Raw genomic sequence first — 17724 nt, forward strand, 5'->3', positions numbered from 1 at the left:
GCCTTGTATCTGCTTCAATATTTCTTGTTCTCGCTCATGCGTTCGTGCTCTGCAACGCTGGCTTGACTTTCCACCATTTTCGAACAGAGAGATGAGTTTCTCATTTGTGCATTGAAGCAAAGTGACGCAGGCGTAGAGGGACCTGGAACTCGTACTTGTTGTCGTTTTGAACTTCAATGCCCGGCTGCAACGTGTGCACCAGCGCGCATGGCTGCATTCATGAGGTAACAAATCCTAGTCCAGCAAACGTTAAACTACTGTGCAGTGTTTGAGTAGCGAACCCTCAACTGATTTGCGTGTATATTATTTGATAAAGTTAACTGGAAGAATGAAGCAGGCATTGCTGCGGACCAGTGAATATCGGCTATGTATCGCTTGATCTGTCAATAGGCAAGGCGCGGTAGGACTGACGCAGGTTGTAAAACTACCGCAAGACTGTCGATTGCACAGCACGCATAAAGCGCAATAACTGAATTACAAGGGTGAATGGTTATCGTATTAGCTCACAAAAGCGGTCAGATATGGGTTTTTGTTTGCTTCTTGTGTTCAACATCCAGCTTTGTGAACACAGGCAGGGATAACTAGACAAAAAATTTTTGCTCACAAAGCGCTGCTTTGAGGCTGCTTTTCATGCCGTCGAGGTAAACAACTTGGATCACGCAACACCGGGAGGATTTTTTTTCTTGACACGGCGGCCTATTCAAGCGGTCCAAGTAACAATTTGCAGAGAGCATGAGATATATATATATGGTCATAGTACCCGTTCAAAGCGGTCGAATTAATAGAATAGCAAAGAGAAAGCACGGTCACTTGTCTTTATAACACCGTCGCGGTAAAACTGAAACCACAGCTTGTGTGGTTTGCTTCAAAGCCGCGAAGTTTGCATGCAAAGGCCTTCAACAGTCACGGACGTTGACGGGCACGCTTTTATGCCGCACCACACAAGATGACCAGCGTTTAGGACTTCTCGCCTTCAAGTAGGCTTCGAATGCTGCGTTCTGCTCGCCCCATGTGAGCCATTACGCAGGCTGGCGACTGCAGGCATGTGAACTGAGGAGGCATTTGAACTCGACTACGCGAAACATGTAACTGAGCAAGACGACCGCAGGAATGCACCGACTGCTCTAGTTCTTAATCTTTCGGACACCCATGTTGCATTTAAGGTGGTGCCCCCTATAGGCCGTGAAAGTTGCGAATTGCCTGCACGGGGAATGAAGACGCAGATAACAAAGGCTTCCGAGAGTGAGGGTGACGTGATGTCGCGCCGGTGCCCTCTCCCCTCACGCAACACCCGGCGCGCTAATGCGCCAGCAGGTGTTCCCTTGCCCGCTGTGCTCTGCCGAGGTGCGCTCGTGATGTGGTGTCTTAGCTAATAAAAATTTAGGTGCCGTTTTAATGCGATATCGCTTTAAAGGCCCCGTGTCGCAAGAAATTCAGCGGTGGCGTCGGACGTTGCTTCGAGAAAAATCATTACATACCACAACCAAAATAATTCTATTATGCGTAACCTCAAACACAAGCCCCGTTTCCAGCGTTTCTATTACTCATAGAGCGGGGCGGCCCGCCTGGTTTACTTGCAACAATACCATCCAGATGGCACTTCCCTCCACGCATCTGCAAAAAAGCTGTGGTTGCTGGGAAGCGCGACAAGCAGTCGGGGATCTTTGAATCTTATTGCGTTCCACTCTTTAAGCTGAACCTGAAGCGCACTCCAAATGTTTTCGCTTGTCCAGCTGACAGACGCCGGCTTTTACACTCAATGGGTCATTTAAGGCTTTCGATTCAAAAAGAAAACAGTCATGTATGCATGCATAATATAGTAGGGCAACTATAATTGGAACTCGAATGACTTCTGTAAAATTATCTTGCCTAATCCCCATTGGATTCAGTTAGGATCATAGCAAGTACCTGGTTGAGATGTATTTGTTTGTTAAGTTATTTAGATATAGTTTCCCCGTGTGAAAGCTTCCAACTTCCTGCAGTTGACCTGTGGTGCACTTTCTTCAGACACACCCCAATTCGTAGCAGAAGTTTGTGTGTGTCGTCTTGCCTAATTTGCCATCACGTCCTTCCTGCATGATCGTTTTGTATTTCTCCTCTCGGTGGCTCCCGTATGTGGGTATAGGGCTGTGTGGTAAATGGATTTGTTTACTGTGAATTTGCGTCGATCATCGCAGTGCCCTAAGTATCTACTGTCGAGAGAAAAATTACCATATTTACTTGATTGTAACAAGCCTTCAATTATGATGTGCACCTTGTTTCAGACTGACACTGATTATGCATTGTGCTCTTGATCGTAATGGGCACACATATTTTCATATACTAAAAAAAGCACAAACTGTAATACCCTTATCTTGTTCCCTCACAATATATTTTCATGGTAAGAGAGAATTATAGTGATTTGTTTGCACTAAAAAAAAAATTATTTCATCTTTGCCACAAGGCACCTTTTGTCAAGGCTGTTTGAGGTGGGCTTAACACTATTTGAGGTAAGATTTGAGATTTGGACATTATGCATTGCAGTTTTTTTTTGTGCTAGATTGGAATGCACACCTGCTTGCTAAATTTTCTGAAAAAAGTGTGCTTTAAAATGAAGTAAATAGGGTATTTTGGACAGAACGAATGCTCTTGAACTTTTTATGCTGTACATTGAATTCCTGGTACAGACTACCGGGTATATGTTTTTTATGATTTACAGACTTTTTACTAATCGACCGCGGAAGATAACGTAATTCTATTCCTTGAGGTAGACTACTTAGAGAAATTACTTTCTCTGAAAAATTACTTGCACGAGAAACCAAAGAGTGATCAGTTAAGCAAATGTCAATAATTAGGTTTTTATCTAATTACTTCAGGACACGTATTTCAATTTACGAATTGTAGCTAGTGAGTTTCCAAAGCGTATCCACTAGGAACAAATTTTCGACCAGTGTCAAGATATAAATTCCCCAAAATATGCAACAAAACACATGAGCGTCCCATTCATTTTTGTGCTTCAATGCATAAATGGCATTTTCTTCGAAGTAGGTGGGACAGCAGTGCATTTTTACTGCAAGTGCGATGGCACATGTATCTAAACCAGTGCCATATCCTCATAATTATTTCCTAAGAATTATGCCTTGCAATTGCGGTACCATTCGTAAATTGCTATTTGCCGTAATGTAATTCAAAACTAGTGACTGTTTTTATTTGGTCATTTATGCACCTGAGTGTTTTGTGCAAGTAATGTTCACCTCAAGTAAGGCAGCTCAATAATTAGAAGTATGCTGTTGCCACAGGTGGTTTCTAAAAAGTTTGTCTAATTCAAAAATGTGGCATCCTGTATACTTACCCATTGCGAAAAGTACCATACACATACATTTTTCTCTGTTTCTTTTCAAGCTGGCAATAATCTCAAACATTTTTGGCATTTTCATTGTTTATTACGTTTTTGTACTGTCTCTGTAGTTATTTCCCTTTTTTTTTTTACAATATTGCTACTATCTTAACTTGCCTTTCCATTTCATTGCACTGCATTTCTTTTTTTTGTAGTCACGAGACACCTGAGGTATTCACAGAAAAGTGAGGAAGTTGCTATGTCTCCGGCATTTTCATTCCACCTTTGGCCCTCTTTTAATAATGCAATAAATTGCGGCTACTACGCTCTGCATTTTGCTTTCAATTGTTTTCCACTTGTACCACCGATAAGCAGTGTTCCATTTAGCTTGCACTTTAAGTTAATTGCATTAAAGGTTTGTGTAAATTACGCTTGATTTTAAATGTGAGAAATTTATGCCTCATATACTACAATTGTGGCCACTAACTACTAATAAGGCAAAAAAAAAAGAAATAAACAACAAGAAATACGAGATAAGCTCTTGCAGTACGTCTTCAAGGCTCAGCGACCATGAATAAATTATTCTGACTGTGATAACTACAGCTGAAGGTAATGAAACTTTTAAGCAATATACTGCCTAGTTGATCATCTCGATGCATATTCTTTTTTCTTGGCATTGGTTGCATGATTGTAAACAATTCTTCCTGCTGCAGTGCACACCTGAAACCTCCTGCCAGGTGCTAAATCCACGCAGGATGATGACACTGCTGGGCAACACGTTGGAGCATCTCAACGATGCCATGAGAGCCGACAAAGGCGTGCCTTTCTCCAGGCTCCAAGGCATCCTATCACAACTTCCACCATCAATCTGGGGCCGGTTCGGTGCAAGAACTGAAACCATAGGGTTGGTGGCGAGACATTTTCCCAGCAAGATTGTTGTCAGTTCAGACAACAGATTTTACACATCCACACGACCTCTCGCATCTACCAGAAACAGTGGAGCAAAGAGCCGCAGTCCGGCTGACAAGAAACACCTCAGCATGACTGACGCACCCTTTGAGCTCTGTAATGTCACTGGCACTGTCTCAAAGTTGTTGATGCTTTATGGTTTTGTGGATTTAATGCGTCCACTTCAAGCTAGTGTTTCTTTTGACAAGGTGTTCTTCAAGAAAAATAGGCACCATGACCTAACAAAGTTGGGGCTCAAGCTAGGCAATGTAATCATATTAGATGCAGTAAAATGTCCACCAAGCCACAGAGCTAAGTATCAGGCCACTCATATAGAACTTCAAAGAAAAATGGCACATACGAGCAGCCCCGCAACGAACCAGGCAGCGTACCAACCAGGTAGTGACGGCATCGGAAGTGGACTTCCTGGCTCAATCCAAGCCGTCAATCCAAGCCCCGCATATATATTATTCGGTGAAGACAATATAGAGTGTTCCTACTTTTCTATTGACAACATTGACAAGTCCCTGCTTCAGCCAGAAAAGAGTTTGAATGACTTGTTTAGCGTCGGGGACAAGGTTCTCTTTGATGCCCAACCTCCGAACCCTTACCCCACTGATGAGCTTTGTGAGAGAGCCTTGGCCAGCTCCGACCTCGAGAATCGGCAACGGTTGATTGCGAGGTCCCATGACGCGGCCTGAGCAAAAGGCATTCTGGAATGAGGATGCCTCTCCAAAGCTGCATTCACCCGTTAAAAACGTTCATTCTCTCTCTCTTTCTTTTTCCGACAACGACATCACTGAGCTTCTGCTTCACCCAAAGGAGTTCTCTGCACGAAGGAAACTGTCCGGTATCAAAGGCTCATTCTTCCCAAACTCCAAGATTACGGGTCTTGTATCCACTGTTCAACCTAATGTCATGGTCCTAGTTCCAGACACAGTGACGTATTGCAACAGAAGGAAGATCAGGACATTCAGCGAGTGGTTGAAAGACAGCTTCGTCCTAGAAGATTTAGATGCCTTTATAGACACCATCGAAGCTGAACAGGACATATGGTTAGCGATGCTCATGTGGAATGGTTGACGTCCCGAGCACGTCCCTGCACTTCGAATTCTCAGAGAAAATGACATCATTCGGATTGACTACATTGTCGGTATGGTTGGAGGGAGGGTGGAGGTGTGCAGCCGCCTTGTGCAGCACGGCGAAAGGCCTTCAAACGCGCACCAAATGCGTCCCTCAGAGTTTGGCCTGCTGCTGAAGGCAGGGGCGGCGCAGCGAGACATCCCTGCAGCACCTGGCAAGCTCTGCACACTAGCGTAAGTTTTGGAAAGGTTTAATGTTTTGTTCAAACTGCGTTTCTGTCGCCATTTTAAGTTTTCCAGAGTGAACCTAGTCTACTTGCACAAACCTCGACTGAATTCTTGGCACAACACAGCACATTTTACACATAGCAGGTGAATGCTATGAAGGCTAGAGTGAGTTGTCTCACTGCTCTATTTGCGACTAAAACATGGTGCGTCACATATAAAAGAAAATGTACGGTATCTATTAATTGTATGTAACATTAGGCCTCATGCAACATGGGAGGCATCATAGATCGGAACCTCTTTAGCACCGTACTAATGAAGTGGCACGTTTCTCATACCAGTGGCCGCAGCTCCTCTGGTGTGGGTGCCTTAATACAAGCCTAACGTTTTGGTGTCTTTTTTTAATGTATGTAAACATCCTTGACCGAAATCGGTCTGGGAAATCTGAATCTGTCGGTGAATATGTTCGCTGTTTCTTAAATGAGCTGTGAATCTGAGAGACAGGACCCATTGTGAGTGAGACAATTGGCAAGACAGAAGTATCTCAATGCAAGTTTGAAAATGAGAGTCTTAATGTTGGGATGGCAATTCAGCTTCTTTCTCTAAGGCTGAATCGGACTCGAGGTATCGTCACATTGATTTTTGAAACATGGATAGAGGCTTTGCTTGTGTGGTGTCACCTTTCTGCAAACCCACCTTTCCCTCTTTTTATTAACATCTGATATCGATCAGCACAGCAGGCCCACCAGGTGTAGAATTAATTAAATGAAATCAATAAAGTTGCACCTTTACATACATATCTGACTACACAACCACAAGCAGCTATCTTCAACGCATATTTTTTTATTTGGGGCATGGCTGTGCACGGTGAACAACAGTCTCACGGCAGTGGACAAGGAGGGCCAAGCAGTGCTCCAAGCTGCAACTTTCCCGACGTCCAGAAATCGGGAACTAACAGTCTGCCTCCAGAACCCGGTTGCTCCAAATGGCCGTCGTCAGATTCGCTTGGAAAGATACTGGCTGTCAAGTAAGATGGTGTGCTTGGCATATGTTGTGACTTGTTAGATACCGTGGTGGTACATAAAAAATATGTATGCTATCTGGGCCTTCATAATTATTACAGCCCAAATACGAAGATGAAGGGAAGAAAAGAAGCGACAGGACTTTGCGCTGGCTATCGGCTGATTCTTTATTGGAAGAAGCATTTTATAGAGATGCTAAGCTTCTTCTCAGACATGCTCACCATAAACGCTATCATGCCACTATCTAACAAACATGCCTCCATCGATATAAAATGCTCTTTCCAATAAAGAAACATCAGTTGATAATCAGTGCATAGTCCTGTTGCTTCGAGTCTTCCCTTCACCTTCGTATTTTGCACTTTAATAACTATGAATCGATACCAATTATTCCATTCACTAATAATTGTCACTTATCTTGTCTCCAAGCAATAATCCTCATCCATCTTACATGCATTTCCTCTCGTTAAACACTGTGCTTACTATCCTTTCAAGAATGCTATTGCTTGTTAATAGGCGCTTGACGTTTGTCATCTGAAAGTAAAGGGCACACCTTAAAAATAGCCAAGCAAGGTAGCTGGTGTTTATTGGTTTGGGAGAAGATAAGCCTCAAAAAGCGCTGACTTCGAGAGTGCATGCACTGTTCCACATTTTTTTTGCAGAATTGGAATTATTGTTGAATTCGTTATAAAATTACAAGGTACTACAGTAACATACAGACAGTGTAGGATTGATTGTGAATAATATGAATGGCTTGATTTTGGATATCCTGACGAGCCCCCTTGTAGTTTATGAGGCACATGACCTCGAATACTTCTCAAAATTAGCTTGGAAGAGGTTATGTCGAATATTCATCCCGGATATAAAGTCTGATTCTTGCGGAACTGTGTGAAAGGGGGTTAAGTCATTTGTGCCATCAGCTTTCCTAAGAATTGGGACTAACTTTACCTAGACCATTGCATGGGTACAGATGATAAAAAGCGCCCGTGAAGAATGTTTCGGTTACTGCAAGTTGACGAGAGAAGCCGCGATGTTATATGTATGTCTGTGTTTAAGCAGAGACAAAGCAGCTTTTACGACAATAACTCGAGTCGACGGTTACTTTCTCCATGTGCATGGAGATGGAACCCCCTATGCATACGCCGTCACAGGGTCTTTAAGGAATAAAAATGAAATGAAATCATGCCCTCAGCAACTAAGTGTGGTAATTAAACTAAAAAAGAAAAATCGTTTTTTTATGTTGGTAACATAGCAAGTCAGTAATAAGATCCGAACTTGTAAAGCAATTAAACAGCTGTCTTTTGATCTGAGGAAGTTATGGTGTCCATGGCAAAGGAGCGTACCTCTTTGGCTGTCCTCATGCAGTCACTAATATTTCTTTATGTTGCGTTTCAGTAACCGTCCCGTCACTACCTTCGGGTCCTGCCACCAGCAATGTAAGTGATATAGGACAGGTCACTTGTTACCTCTGGGCACACTATGTTATTTTACAACATACAGATGGTTTGTAAAACAGGCAGGGGGGCACAGTCAGTACACCAAAATGGAATAAGAGTGTACACTGGAATTTTGATATGTTGCAGATTGCGATGCTAGAAAGGCACATTGACAGCATGCAAAATATGGATAACAATTCTGAAAACTAGCGTGCATGATTCCTGAAGTAACGTGTGAGAACAAGGACATGCACACGAAAAAACATGAATTTAGCTTATGTTGTAGTGCATACTGATGAAAAAAATTATTTGAAATAAGGAAATTGTGTTGAAATTGTGTTGGGAAGCTATGGTCTAAGCCCCGCTTGAAAGACACATGTTCCCATTTCATCTGCTTTCCGAAGGGGGAGGCTGAGAGCCATGTATGACCACTTGCCACTATGCTCATACTTTGCTATGGTGTAATAGATGATAAACAATGAGACAATATTGACATGAGCAATATTGTTAAAAGCAATATTACCTGGCGTGTGATATTTTCATACTGTTTCGCATATTTCATATTGTAAGTGTGAGAACCATATTTGGACCGTGCTTCGACTACTTTTGGGAGGGGAGGAAGGGTTCTTAAAGCGTGTTTAGACTCTCATTGGTCAGTACCTTAAGTCACGACTACTGCCTAGTGCAGATCAATATGCAGTACATAGGTACAAAACCATAGTACGTAGTTACAACTCTCACATCCTGCTATGCTAGTGGTTCGGCAGAACAGTCAACCTCATTAGTACAGCATGCCAGCATAGCAGAGGTGAGGTGGACTGGCGGGACCTGGGAAGGGAGCGCCACAGAGAAAACGTGAACATACACATCTGTCTTCAAAGAAAATTTGCACATCCAATCCAGTGTTTGAACCTAAATGTCGCAAAGCTTGTTCAAGTTGGCGATGTAGCAGCGGTAGTGAATGGTACATGCACAGCCTCAATGCCTGTAGCTGTTGACTTTTTGCGTCAAAGCATACGTTGAGAGGGTTGCATGCACGGAGGAATATGACAGATGCGTAAATGCATTTAAGGCTTCTACGCCCCTTGTGTCACTGTGGCACATGTCCGTTCTGGGGGATTGGCGAAGAATGGGCAACACACCCCATGGCACATATCCAGTGACCCAAGTTGTCTACTTGGCAAGAAAGCACCTGCAGTGTCGAAGAAAGAGGCAAAGAAAGCTGCCATTTAACACTGATTGTTTTTCGTCATAGTTAGTCTTGTTTCATGGTTCCTGCACCATGCATGCCAAAATGAAACACGTGTTTTGGAGGCTGCCATAAACGGGAAATCCACTGCAGCTGCCCCCCCCCCCCCCCCCCCCGGAGCCTACAGTGTGCATCTTCTCGGGCAGAAAGGAGTAATTCAAGTCTGACTCTTCGCCCTGGTGGAAGCCAGGGAGGGGCAGACTATCTGGGAGGTGACGGTCACTGTGGACAGCTTCTACAGGGATGGCAGGACGGTCTTGAGCGAAGTCAACCCGGAATCTTGCGAAATAGTTTGATGTAGTCAAATTCGATATATAACATCATGTAAAAAACACGTAAAGGGCTTGTACAAGTCAATCGATGGACTTCATACAAAGTATCTATTTCTTTGGCTGTAAGTACTTCAGCAGTGTAGCCTGCCGCTTGTTGGCAGCTTCGTACTTAACCGTGGTGTCATCAACATAGTCTAAATGATCCACAAGCAATAGGCCGGTGCCTTCTATTGTGCCGTAGTAGCGGCGCAGAAGGGCCAAATTAAGCAGCTACAGCCTCAGCTGAAGTTGGGAGCGGGGGAAATGAACGCTTGCGGGATCAACCTCGACAGTGTCTTCGTTTGGCCGCTACTTCCACTGCAACCTCTACATTCGAAGTGACCTTCTGTTTCTCGCGAAGGAACACTGGGACTGTTTTGTATTCACTTTCGTTATTCATTAGAGTTTTATTCCCCAGGGAGCGCTTCTGTTCTTCGTTATATATATAGTTGTATATGTTGAATAAACGGCATTTTACATTGGGTCGGCTGGAGCCTGACTTTGACCTTCGAAAGTACCACATTGGCCATGAGGATGTCGTGAACATACCCCCAGTCCCACTGCACCATCCGGATCCGCCCACCATGCATTTCACCGGGCTTGCTCCGCCACCGTTTTTCATTCCGACACCCGGGCGCTCGTCATTGCCATGGGAGCAGTGGGAGCAGACGTTCAACGTGTACTTGCTGGCATCCGGAGCCGCCGCATTCAAGCGGGGGCAACGCAAGGCTATTCTTTTGCATTGTTTGGGGGCAGAGGGCCAGCTTATTTATCAGACGCTACATGCAGGGACCAGCGCCGCAGCACCAGCAGCACTCGCCGATGACAAGTCTGTCGTGGCCCCTCCTGACGAATACGACTCTGCACCCGCCGCATTGCAGCACCAGTTTTCGATGTCGTGCAACGTTATCGTCGAGCGTCATCGCTTTCACCGCCGCACCCAAAACACAGGCGAACCCGTTCATGACTTTGTTGCCGCTCTGCAGGTGCTAGAGTCACATTGTTTCGTTTGCCTCGCAAGATGATGCTCTGCGGGATCCTTTCGTTGCCGGCCTAGCTTCCAATCGCGTACGTGAGCGGTTACTGCTCGAAGGTTCCACACTTTCATTCGAGAATTCATTTTGAATTGCACTTCAGTTTGAGCAGGCAGCTGAAGAGCTAAAGGAACTTTATGCTTCGGTCAAGGCAATTTCATTGCGGCAGCGTCGTCAACCATCTTCACATTTTTCGCAAGAAGAGAAATTCACAGCCGGCAGCCACCTTTCAGTAGAATTTGTGGGCGGCTCACGTGCGCCGCATTAGAACCGCCCCTGAACCTGGAACAGAGTAGGCACTCCGGTTCGCCACATTGTTTCCTATGCGGCTTGCGGGACCCCATCAGCCGCAGTGCCCATCGCCTGACAAGACTTGTTCCTTTTGTGGTCGCAAGGGCCACTTTCAAAGGGTATGCAACCGCAAACTAACCCAAATGCAAGGCCGAGTTAGTGATGTTTAATTCCATGAAGATGTTTCGTCACGTATGAGTGCTGAGCACGTTTTGACTGTGCAACGTTCCACGCGTAGCGTAATTCATGTTCAAGTGCAAGTTGCGATTGTCACCTTGACATTCCTTGTCGATTCAGGGTCGTCTGTTTCAATCATGTCGGAGCAAGAATTCAGTCAATATTTTCAGAGTGTTCCGTTCCTGCCTGCTCCGCATGTTACTCTGTTTGACTACTCTGTTTGACTAACAGCCGATTTCCGTGCTAGGTTGCTTCCAGGCAGACGTTCAGTTTAAAGGTCTCACAGCGTCGCTGCGTTTTTATGTCGTTCACCGAGGAACTTGTCTGATCGGTCTTGACGGCATTAAAGCCTTGAATCCTCGCATTGAGGGTTCTGCTCTCAAGTGCTTACACACGTTCGTTGCTCCGCTGCCGACTATCGTTGACTGGCTATCCTGTTCCATTTCCACACCGTCAAGCGCGCAGTCCCGTGACAAAGATCTTCCGCCAGCCTTAGCACATGAGTTCAGTGCACTTTTCAGTCCCGAGTTTGGTCTTGCTAAGGGGTTCACGCATCGCATCAAGCCGCAGCAAGGCGTGCAGCCTGCAACTTTGAAGCTTGGTCGTCTGCCATATTCTCTCCGGTCACCAGTATCAAATGAGGTTGAGGTTGCTGAGCCTTGACATCATGGAACGCATCGATGCTTCTGAATGGGTGTCCCCCATTGTTGTTGTTAACAAGAAAGATGGTAGCATCAGGATATGTGTAGACCTTCGAGAGCCGAACTAAGCTATTGTTCCACACAGTTTCCCGTTGCCCCACACGGAGGAGCTGCTTCACGCTTTGGTAGGCGCTACACACTTCTCAAAACTTGACTTGACTTCCTCTTACCATGAGGTTCTCTTGCACCCTGACAGCAGGGATCTGACAGCTTTCATCATTCATGACGGCCTTTTCCGTTTTTTAAAACGGAAAAGTTGCACGTTGTATTTCGTCACATCCAGAGAAGGTAGACTCCATAGTTAAGACACCAGTGCCAACTGATGTTGGCACCCTTCGTTCATTCCTGGGTCACGTAGAATATTACTCCAAGTTTGTTCCATACTTGGCACAAGTGGTCGAGCCTATGAGAGTCTTACTTTATAAAAATGAGCCGTTCGTCTGGTCAGCCGAAGCAGACGTCAGTTTCAGGAGGGTCAAGGAAATGCTTTCGTCGAGTACAATCCTTCCATATGTTTGATCCGCCACTTCCAGTTATTGTGTCGACCGACGCGTCCGAACTGTGGGCTGGGAGCAGTCTTGCAGCAACTAAGTGGCCAAGAGCTCTGCACAGTCACTTTCGCAGATCGTACATTGTCGCCTGCGGAGAGAAAATATTCAGTCGGCATACAAGAAGCTCTTGCATGTATTTGGGCATGTGAGCGATCGCACACGTACCTTTGGGGTCACCATTTCACAATTCAAACAGACCACCAGGCACTGGTGTCCTTGCTGTCGTCACAAGGACATGGAAGACGCCCACTGCGAATCGCACGCTGGAGTGCACGACTGCTTTGCTACAATTTCACTGTTAAATACTGCAAGGGGTCCACAAACACTGCAGTAGGTGCACTTTCTCGGCTGCCAGCACCTGCCTCGGAGGCAGAGATTGTTAAGGAGGAACAAATTGTCTCGTTCATTGAGCCAGCCTGCGTGACAAAGGAGAAGTTGAGGCAGGCCGCCCTCGACGACAGTTGCCTGGAAACCATCAAGTCATTCGTGCTGAGTTCCTGGCCGCCAAAGAAGTCCATACCAGAAGAGGGGAAACATTCTACCCCATTCGCGCACTAGATCATCGCGCACTAGACACATTCGGGTTTCACGCACACGAAGGTGCGACTGCGTGAGCGGTTCTGGCGGCCACAAATGGATAAGCAAGTGGAAATGGCAGTAAAAAACTGCCACATTTAACTGGAGGCAGATAAGTCCGTCAACACACCACCAGCACCGTTGCAACCTGTTGAATGGCCTGAGCGACCGTGGCACAGGCTTGGCCTAGACATTGTTGGTCTTTTGGAGCATGCAGCTCACAACTGATTTCCTGTAACGTTTGTTGACTACCATTCTAAATGGCCAGAGGTATATTTTTGCAGCGAAGTGTCCATGAGCACCGTGAAAGACGTTTTAACAAGTGTTTTTGCCCGTGAAGGCTACCCGGAAGAGATCGTTTGTGACAATGGACCTCAGTTCGCTTAGCGTGATTTCATCACTTTTTTGCAAAACAGAAGCATCAGTCTTTCACATTCTTCGGTGTACTACCACCAAGCCAATGGGCAAATAGAATGTTTCAATCGCACATTGAAAAACTTCATTCAAGTTGCACTCTTCGAAAGACGACCACTCCAGCAAGCTGCCACAGAATACCTTGCCATTTACCGCAGTACTTCGCACGCTACCTCCGGGGTCGCCCCAACTGTTCTGGTGCATGGTGGAATGCCCCGAACCAGGCTGGATGTCGTGGGTTTCTCAGCTCCAGCATTTGCGGAAGACCCAGCCAAGGAGTTGGCGTGACTTCGTCAAAGGGTTTGGCGTCAACAGCAGAGCAGCAAGCACTACATGGACAAAAGGAGAGCCGCCAAGAAGACGAAGATAGCCGTAGGCTACTTTGTCCGTTTCAAAAAGCCATCTGTTCGTTTCAAGGGAGACTGCGCCTTTTCTTCACCAACTAAGGTGATCAAGAGGAGGGGAGCAGCCTCTTTCTGACATGGAAACGGCCGTACATGGAATGCCTCCAAGCTTTCCAGGGTTCCGGAGAGGGCCACCTGGGAACCAGGCCAGCCTGCCACGCCGCAGCCGCGGTCTCCTGATGCACTGCAGCCTGCTGTGCTACAGCCGCCTTCCCCCAGGATGGAGGCACGGTCTCCTGGCATACTGCAGCAGCAGTCTACGAGCCCGTCGCCATCGTCGCCAGTGCGACGTCCAAAGCGGCCGACCCAAGGGTGCCAGCCACTGGCCTGGCTCCAACACTACCAGACCAACTAATTGGCCGTCTGACGTTGTATGCATACTCTGTAAATATGTGTAAATAGGTACAGTGTGCATGCCTTGGGGTTTCCCTACTAATACTTACTAAGAACTAATCACAAAAATAAGGGGGGGAGTATGTTATATTCAGTTTCGTTATTCATTTCAGTTCTTTATTTGCCAGGGGGCGCTTCTGTTCTTCGTTATATATATATGGTTGTATATGTTGAACAGACGGCTTTTTACATCGGGACGGCTGCAGCCTGACTTCAACCTCCGAAAATACCACAGACTGCTTACCCCAAACGTGAGTGTTGCCATAGCCACCGTGCTCCTGAAGCGCGTGCTGCTGCTCTAGGCCTCTGAAAAGTGAGCCAAGTTTTTTCTTCCCATGCCTTTGTCTCAGCACATCATGTTCGCAATACAAGCATACATTGGACATTTGGACATTCACAGTTTTGTTTTGGTCTGTGTGTGTGAACCGGCAACAGAGACACTCAAGCAATCACAGCACGACTTTACGCAGTCTTCAACATGCAACAGAAAAACACAGGAACACGGCTGCTTCACTACTCGTTTTTATCTGCTCCCGGCGAGCTGATTGGAGGCACAAAGAGGGATGGCACACTGACATGGCTGCATTTACGACTTCAAAAACACGACTTCAGGGCCTCTCCTATTTTGTTAGTTTCCTCCATGGGTTCATGCATAGAAATCTGGAACCGCAAGAGTGCCGCCATGTTGCTACGTTGAGGTTGCCAGCTCCCAAGACGATTGCTAGACTTGGCAATAGTGAACAAGGGTGGTTGCTTGGGTTAATTCATTTAAAAATGACGTACAGCCTGAAGAACGAGGGCTGAGAGTGACAACAAACATTCATTACTTCTCTCCACCTGCGGGTTTCCGCAGAACTATTACATCAAACACTTGCCTTTGCTTTGTGTTGTCGACAAATTCGCCTTCGCCCTGCCATCTGCTAGCCGCCTGGTTAGCTCAGATGGTAGAGCGGCTGCACCGGAAAGGCGGTGGTTCCGGGTTCGAGTCCCGGACCAGGACGAATTTTTCTTCAACTCTCAGGCTTTTCTTTCAAGGAAACCGTGTGGGTTTCCTTTGTAGCAATTGCTACGAACAGATGGATGTCCGATTTTCACTTTGTTCAGGATGTTATATTGCATGCATTTGGTACGTTTGTTCGCGTCGCATCTACTCCTAACCCCCCCCCCCCCCTCCCCATGCTCACACCCACCCTTCTTTTTCTTTTCTATATGTGTGCATATAATCCTTTCCCATGACGGATTAACCAGTTGAAGTTGTCAACTTGTCAATAAAAAATAACTGTCATAAGCATTACCGCAATAAACAACTCCAAAATGAAATTGTTTACTGTTATTTGTTATTGTAGGAATGAGAACTGTGCATAAAACCTAATTTTGTGTTTGTCAGAGAAGCATAGGCCTTTTGCAGAAGTGGATATCGCAAGCTTAATCCAGTGTGCAATACACAGACAAGGCAGCTGCTACAACATGAGCTGTAACATTGAGGGCCACACAACACAAACATAAAGGCGAGAAACATGGAGGGAAGCTTCAAAATACGCTCTGTAGTGGTGCAAAGTAACATTGTATGTGCACACTAAATATTCAAAAAAAGCAATGCATTAGTGTCCCATTTGCCTTCACGTTTATTACCAAGTGCAAGTTTATTTAAGTTTATTATCAGCATATGTACAACCAGGAATCTGCCGACATGCCCGCAGTCAAGGTGGCTGTTCGAGGTGTGCTGGCTGCCTAAGCGTAAGGAAAAGAAGTTCCATGAATGTCAACACCAGTGCCATTGCTACTTGCCTCTGACCTGCAAATTCCTCTGCGGCATCTATGTTGGTGGAGTTTGTGCAGGTGCGCTGGCGTGGTGAGGTGCAGGAGTCATCTGAGAGAAAGAGTATCGTTTATGTGGAGAAGTGACTGTTTTCATTGCCTCTGGCTTTCCCTCAAATGTTTCCGTGGCGACTTGGGTGACACACCTGCAGTCAAGGCGGCTGTTCTAAGTGTGCTGGCTACCTAAACCTAAGAAAAAGAATGAAATTGGTTTAATGTCAATACGAGTGCCATTGCTTCTTTCCTATTACGTGCATGTCATTTGAAGTTATGTGGAAAAAATAACACCCAGGTATTTGAAGTCATTAACGTGGGACAGGTAACTACCATTAGCACTTTAAAAATGTAGCGGTGGCTTTTTGTTACGAAAGGTCATTGCGACTATTTTAGTTAAATTAATTTTAATTTGTCACATATGTGGCAAATTAAAATGTTACTTTATTTGCAGAGCAATGAAAAAACATTATTTAATTGTGTTGATCGTTAGCGTTGGTAACATTGCACTATAGCACGCAGTCATCGGAGTATAGACACAGCTCGACGGCTGTGTTACTGATAACAGTTACTACATCGTTAATGTGCATTACAAATAACAGAGGTCCAGGCACCGAACCATGAGGCACACCTGATGTGACTGTGACTGATGAAGACTGCATGCAATTAAAAGTGACAAAGTGAGATCTTAATTGTAAGTAGTCGGTCATCCAGTCTAGTCATTCAGTCCCACTGAATATTGCATGAAAGCAGTTTACACAAAATTTTTATGGCAGTCCAAGTCAAATGCTTTCAAATAATCAATAAAAATGTCGTCCATTTGATCGCAGTTATTCAGTGTAGAAGCTGTTGTGCGTAAATTGAAAAGCTGCGTGACAATGGAAAAACCGTTTTGATAGCCATGCTGGTTTTCGGAAAGGAGAGTGACAGGTTAAATGCTTTTAAATGTGCTTATGAATGATCTGTTCAAGGAGCTTGCAGCAAGCGCAAATGAGAGAAATTGCTCTGTAATTGACTATTAGTTCATCGCCAGATTTAAATGCTGGGATGTCGCAAGTAATTTCCCAAGCTTGGGGAATGGTTGACATGTCCAGCGATTTGTTTAAAATTACTGTAAGATACAGGGCATTCCATTCTCTTTAAGAACATATTAGGTATGGCATCTGGTCCCACGCTCTTAGTCATGTCAATATTTAGCAATAGATTATGAACCTCAGCGTAAGGTAATTCGAGATAGGGCTACCTCGTTTATGGAACTATAAATGAAGTGAGGGTAGGAACCATCATCTTGATGAGACAGAATGAAAATAGCTCAGCTATGGTGATTAGATTAGTTTAAATCTGATTGCTGATTATGAATGCTACAGAGTCATGGGAAGAGGGAAGTATTGCTTTTGAAAATGTTGATGAGTTTTCTTTCATGAAGTTCGTTAATACATTGTTGTAAAACTTTTTAGCTTCTGTCGTTTTTGTCTTTCGTTGACACTTGAGCGAGGGAAGGAGTGAATCACAATTTTCCCAGCAAAGCCTGTTGCACTTGAGGATGCGTTTAATGCGTGATGTGAGGTGGTATATGTCACGTGCATACCATGGGGACGTCGGGTAGTGTTAAACATTTTTGACGAATGAACTGCAGCATACAGGTATACATACTATTATAAAACTGTTCTAACAAAGTATCAACATTGCAGGTTTCACTGCTTGCCACGAATCTGCCAAAGGAGGATTCTAACAGCTGAACAACACCACGATCATTAGCATGGTTGAAGTCATAATTAAGTTAAA

The 17724-nt window shown here is 45.1% G+C and overlaps 1 protein-coding gene across 4 annotated transcripts in view; it reads left to right on the plus strand.

The window, feature by feature from the left end:
* The window catches only part of LOC139056313 (uncharacterized), an 82194-nt gene that overhangs the window by 2028 nt on the left and 62442 nt on the right, over positions 1-17724 (plus strand). For 3 of the 4 annotated variants that reach the window (XR_011512279.1, XM_070534469.1, XM_070534470.1), the window contains exons 2-4: positions 4030-5580; positions 6450-6598; positions 7986-8026. Coding sequence is in view for 1 of the 4 variants with exons in the window: in XM_070534469.1 (XP_070390570.1) it covers positions 5420-5580; positions 6450-6598; positions 7986-8026 (351 nt within the window). In the remaining 3 variants the exon portion in view is untranslated. Of the gene's footprint in view, positions 1-4029; positions 5581-6449; positions 6607-7985; positions 8027-17724 lie in introns of all 4 variants that reach the window. The other variant, XR_011512280.1, reaches the window with a different exon arrangement.

The sequence above is a fragment of the Dermacentor albipictus genome, chromosome 2 (genome assembly GCF_038994185.2).
Source record: "Dermacentor albipictus isolate Rhodes 1998 colony chromosome 2, USDA_Dalb.pri_finalv2, whole genome shotgun sequence".
In the NCBI taxonomy this organism is placed as follows: Eukaryota; Metazoa; Arthropoda; class Arachnida; order Ixodida; family Ixodidae; genus Dermacentor; species Dermacentor albipictus.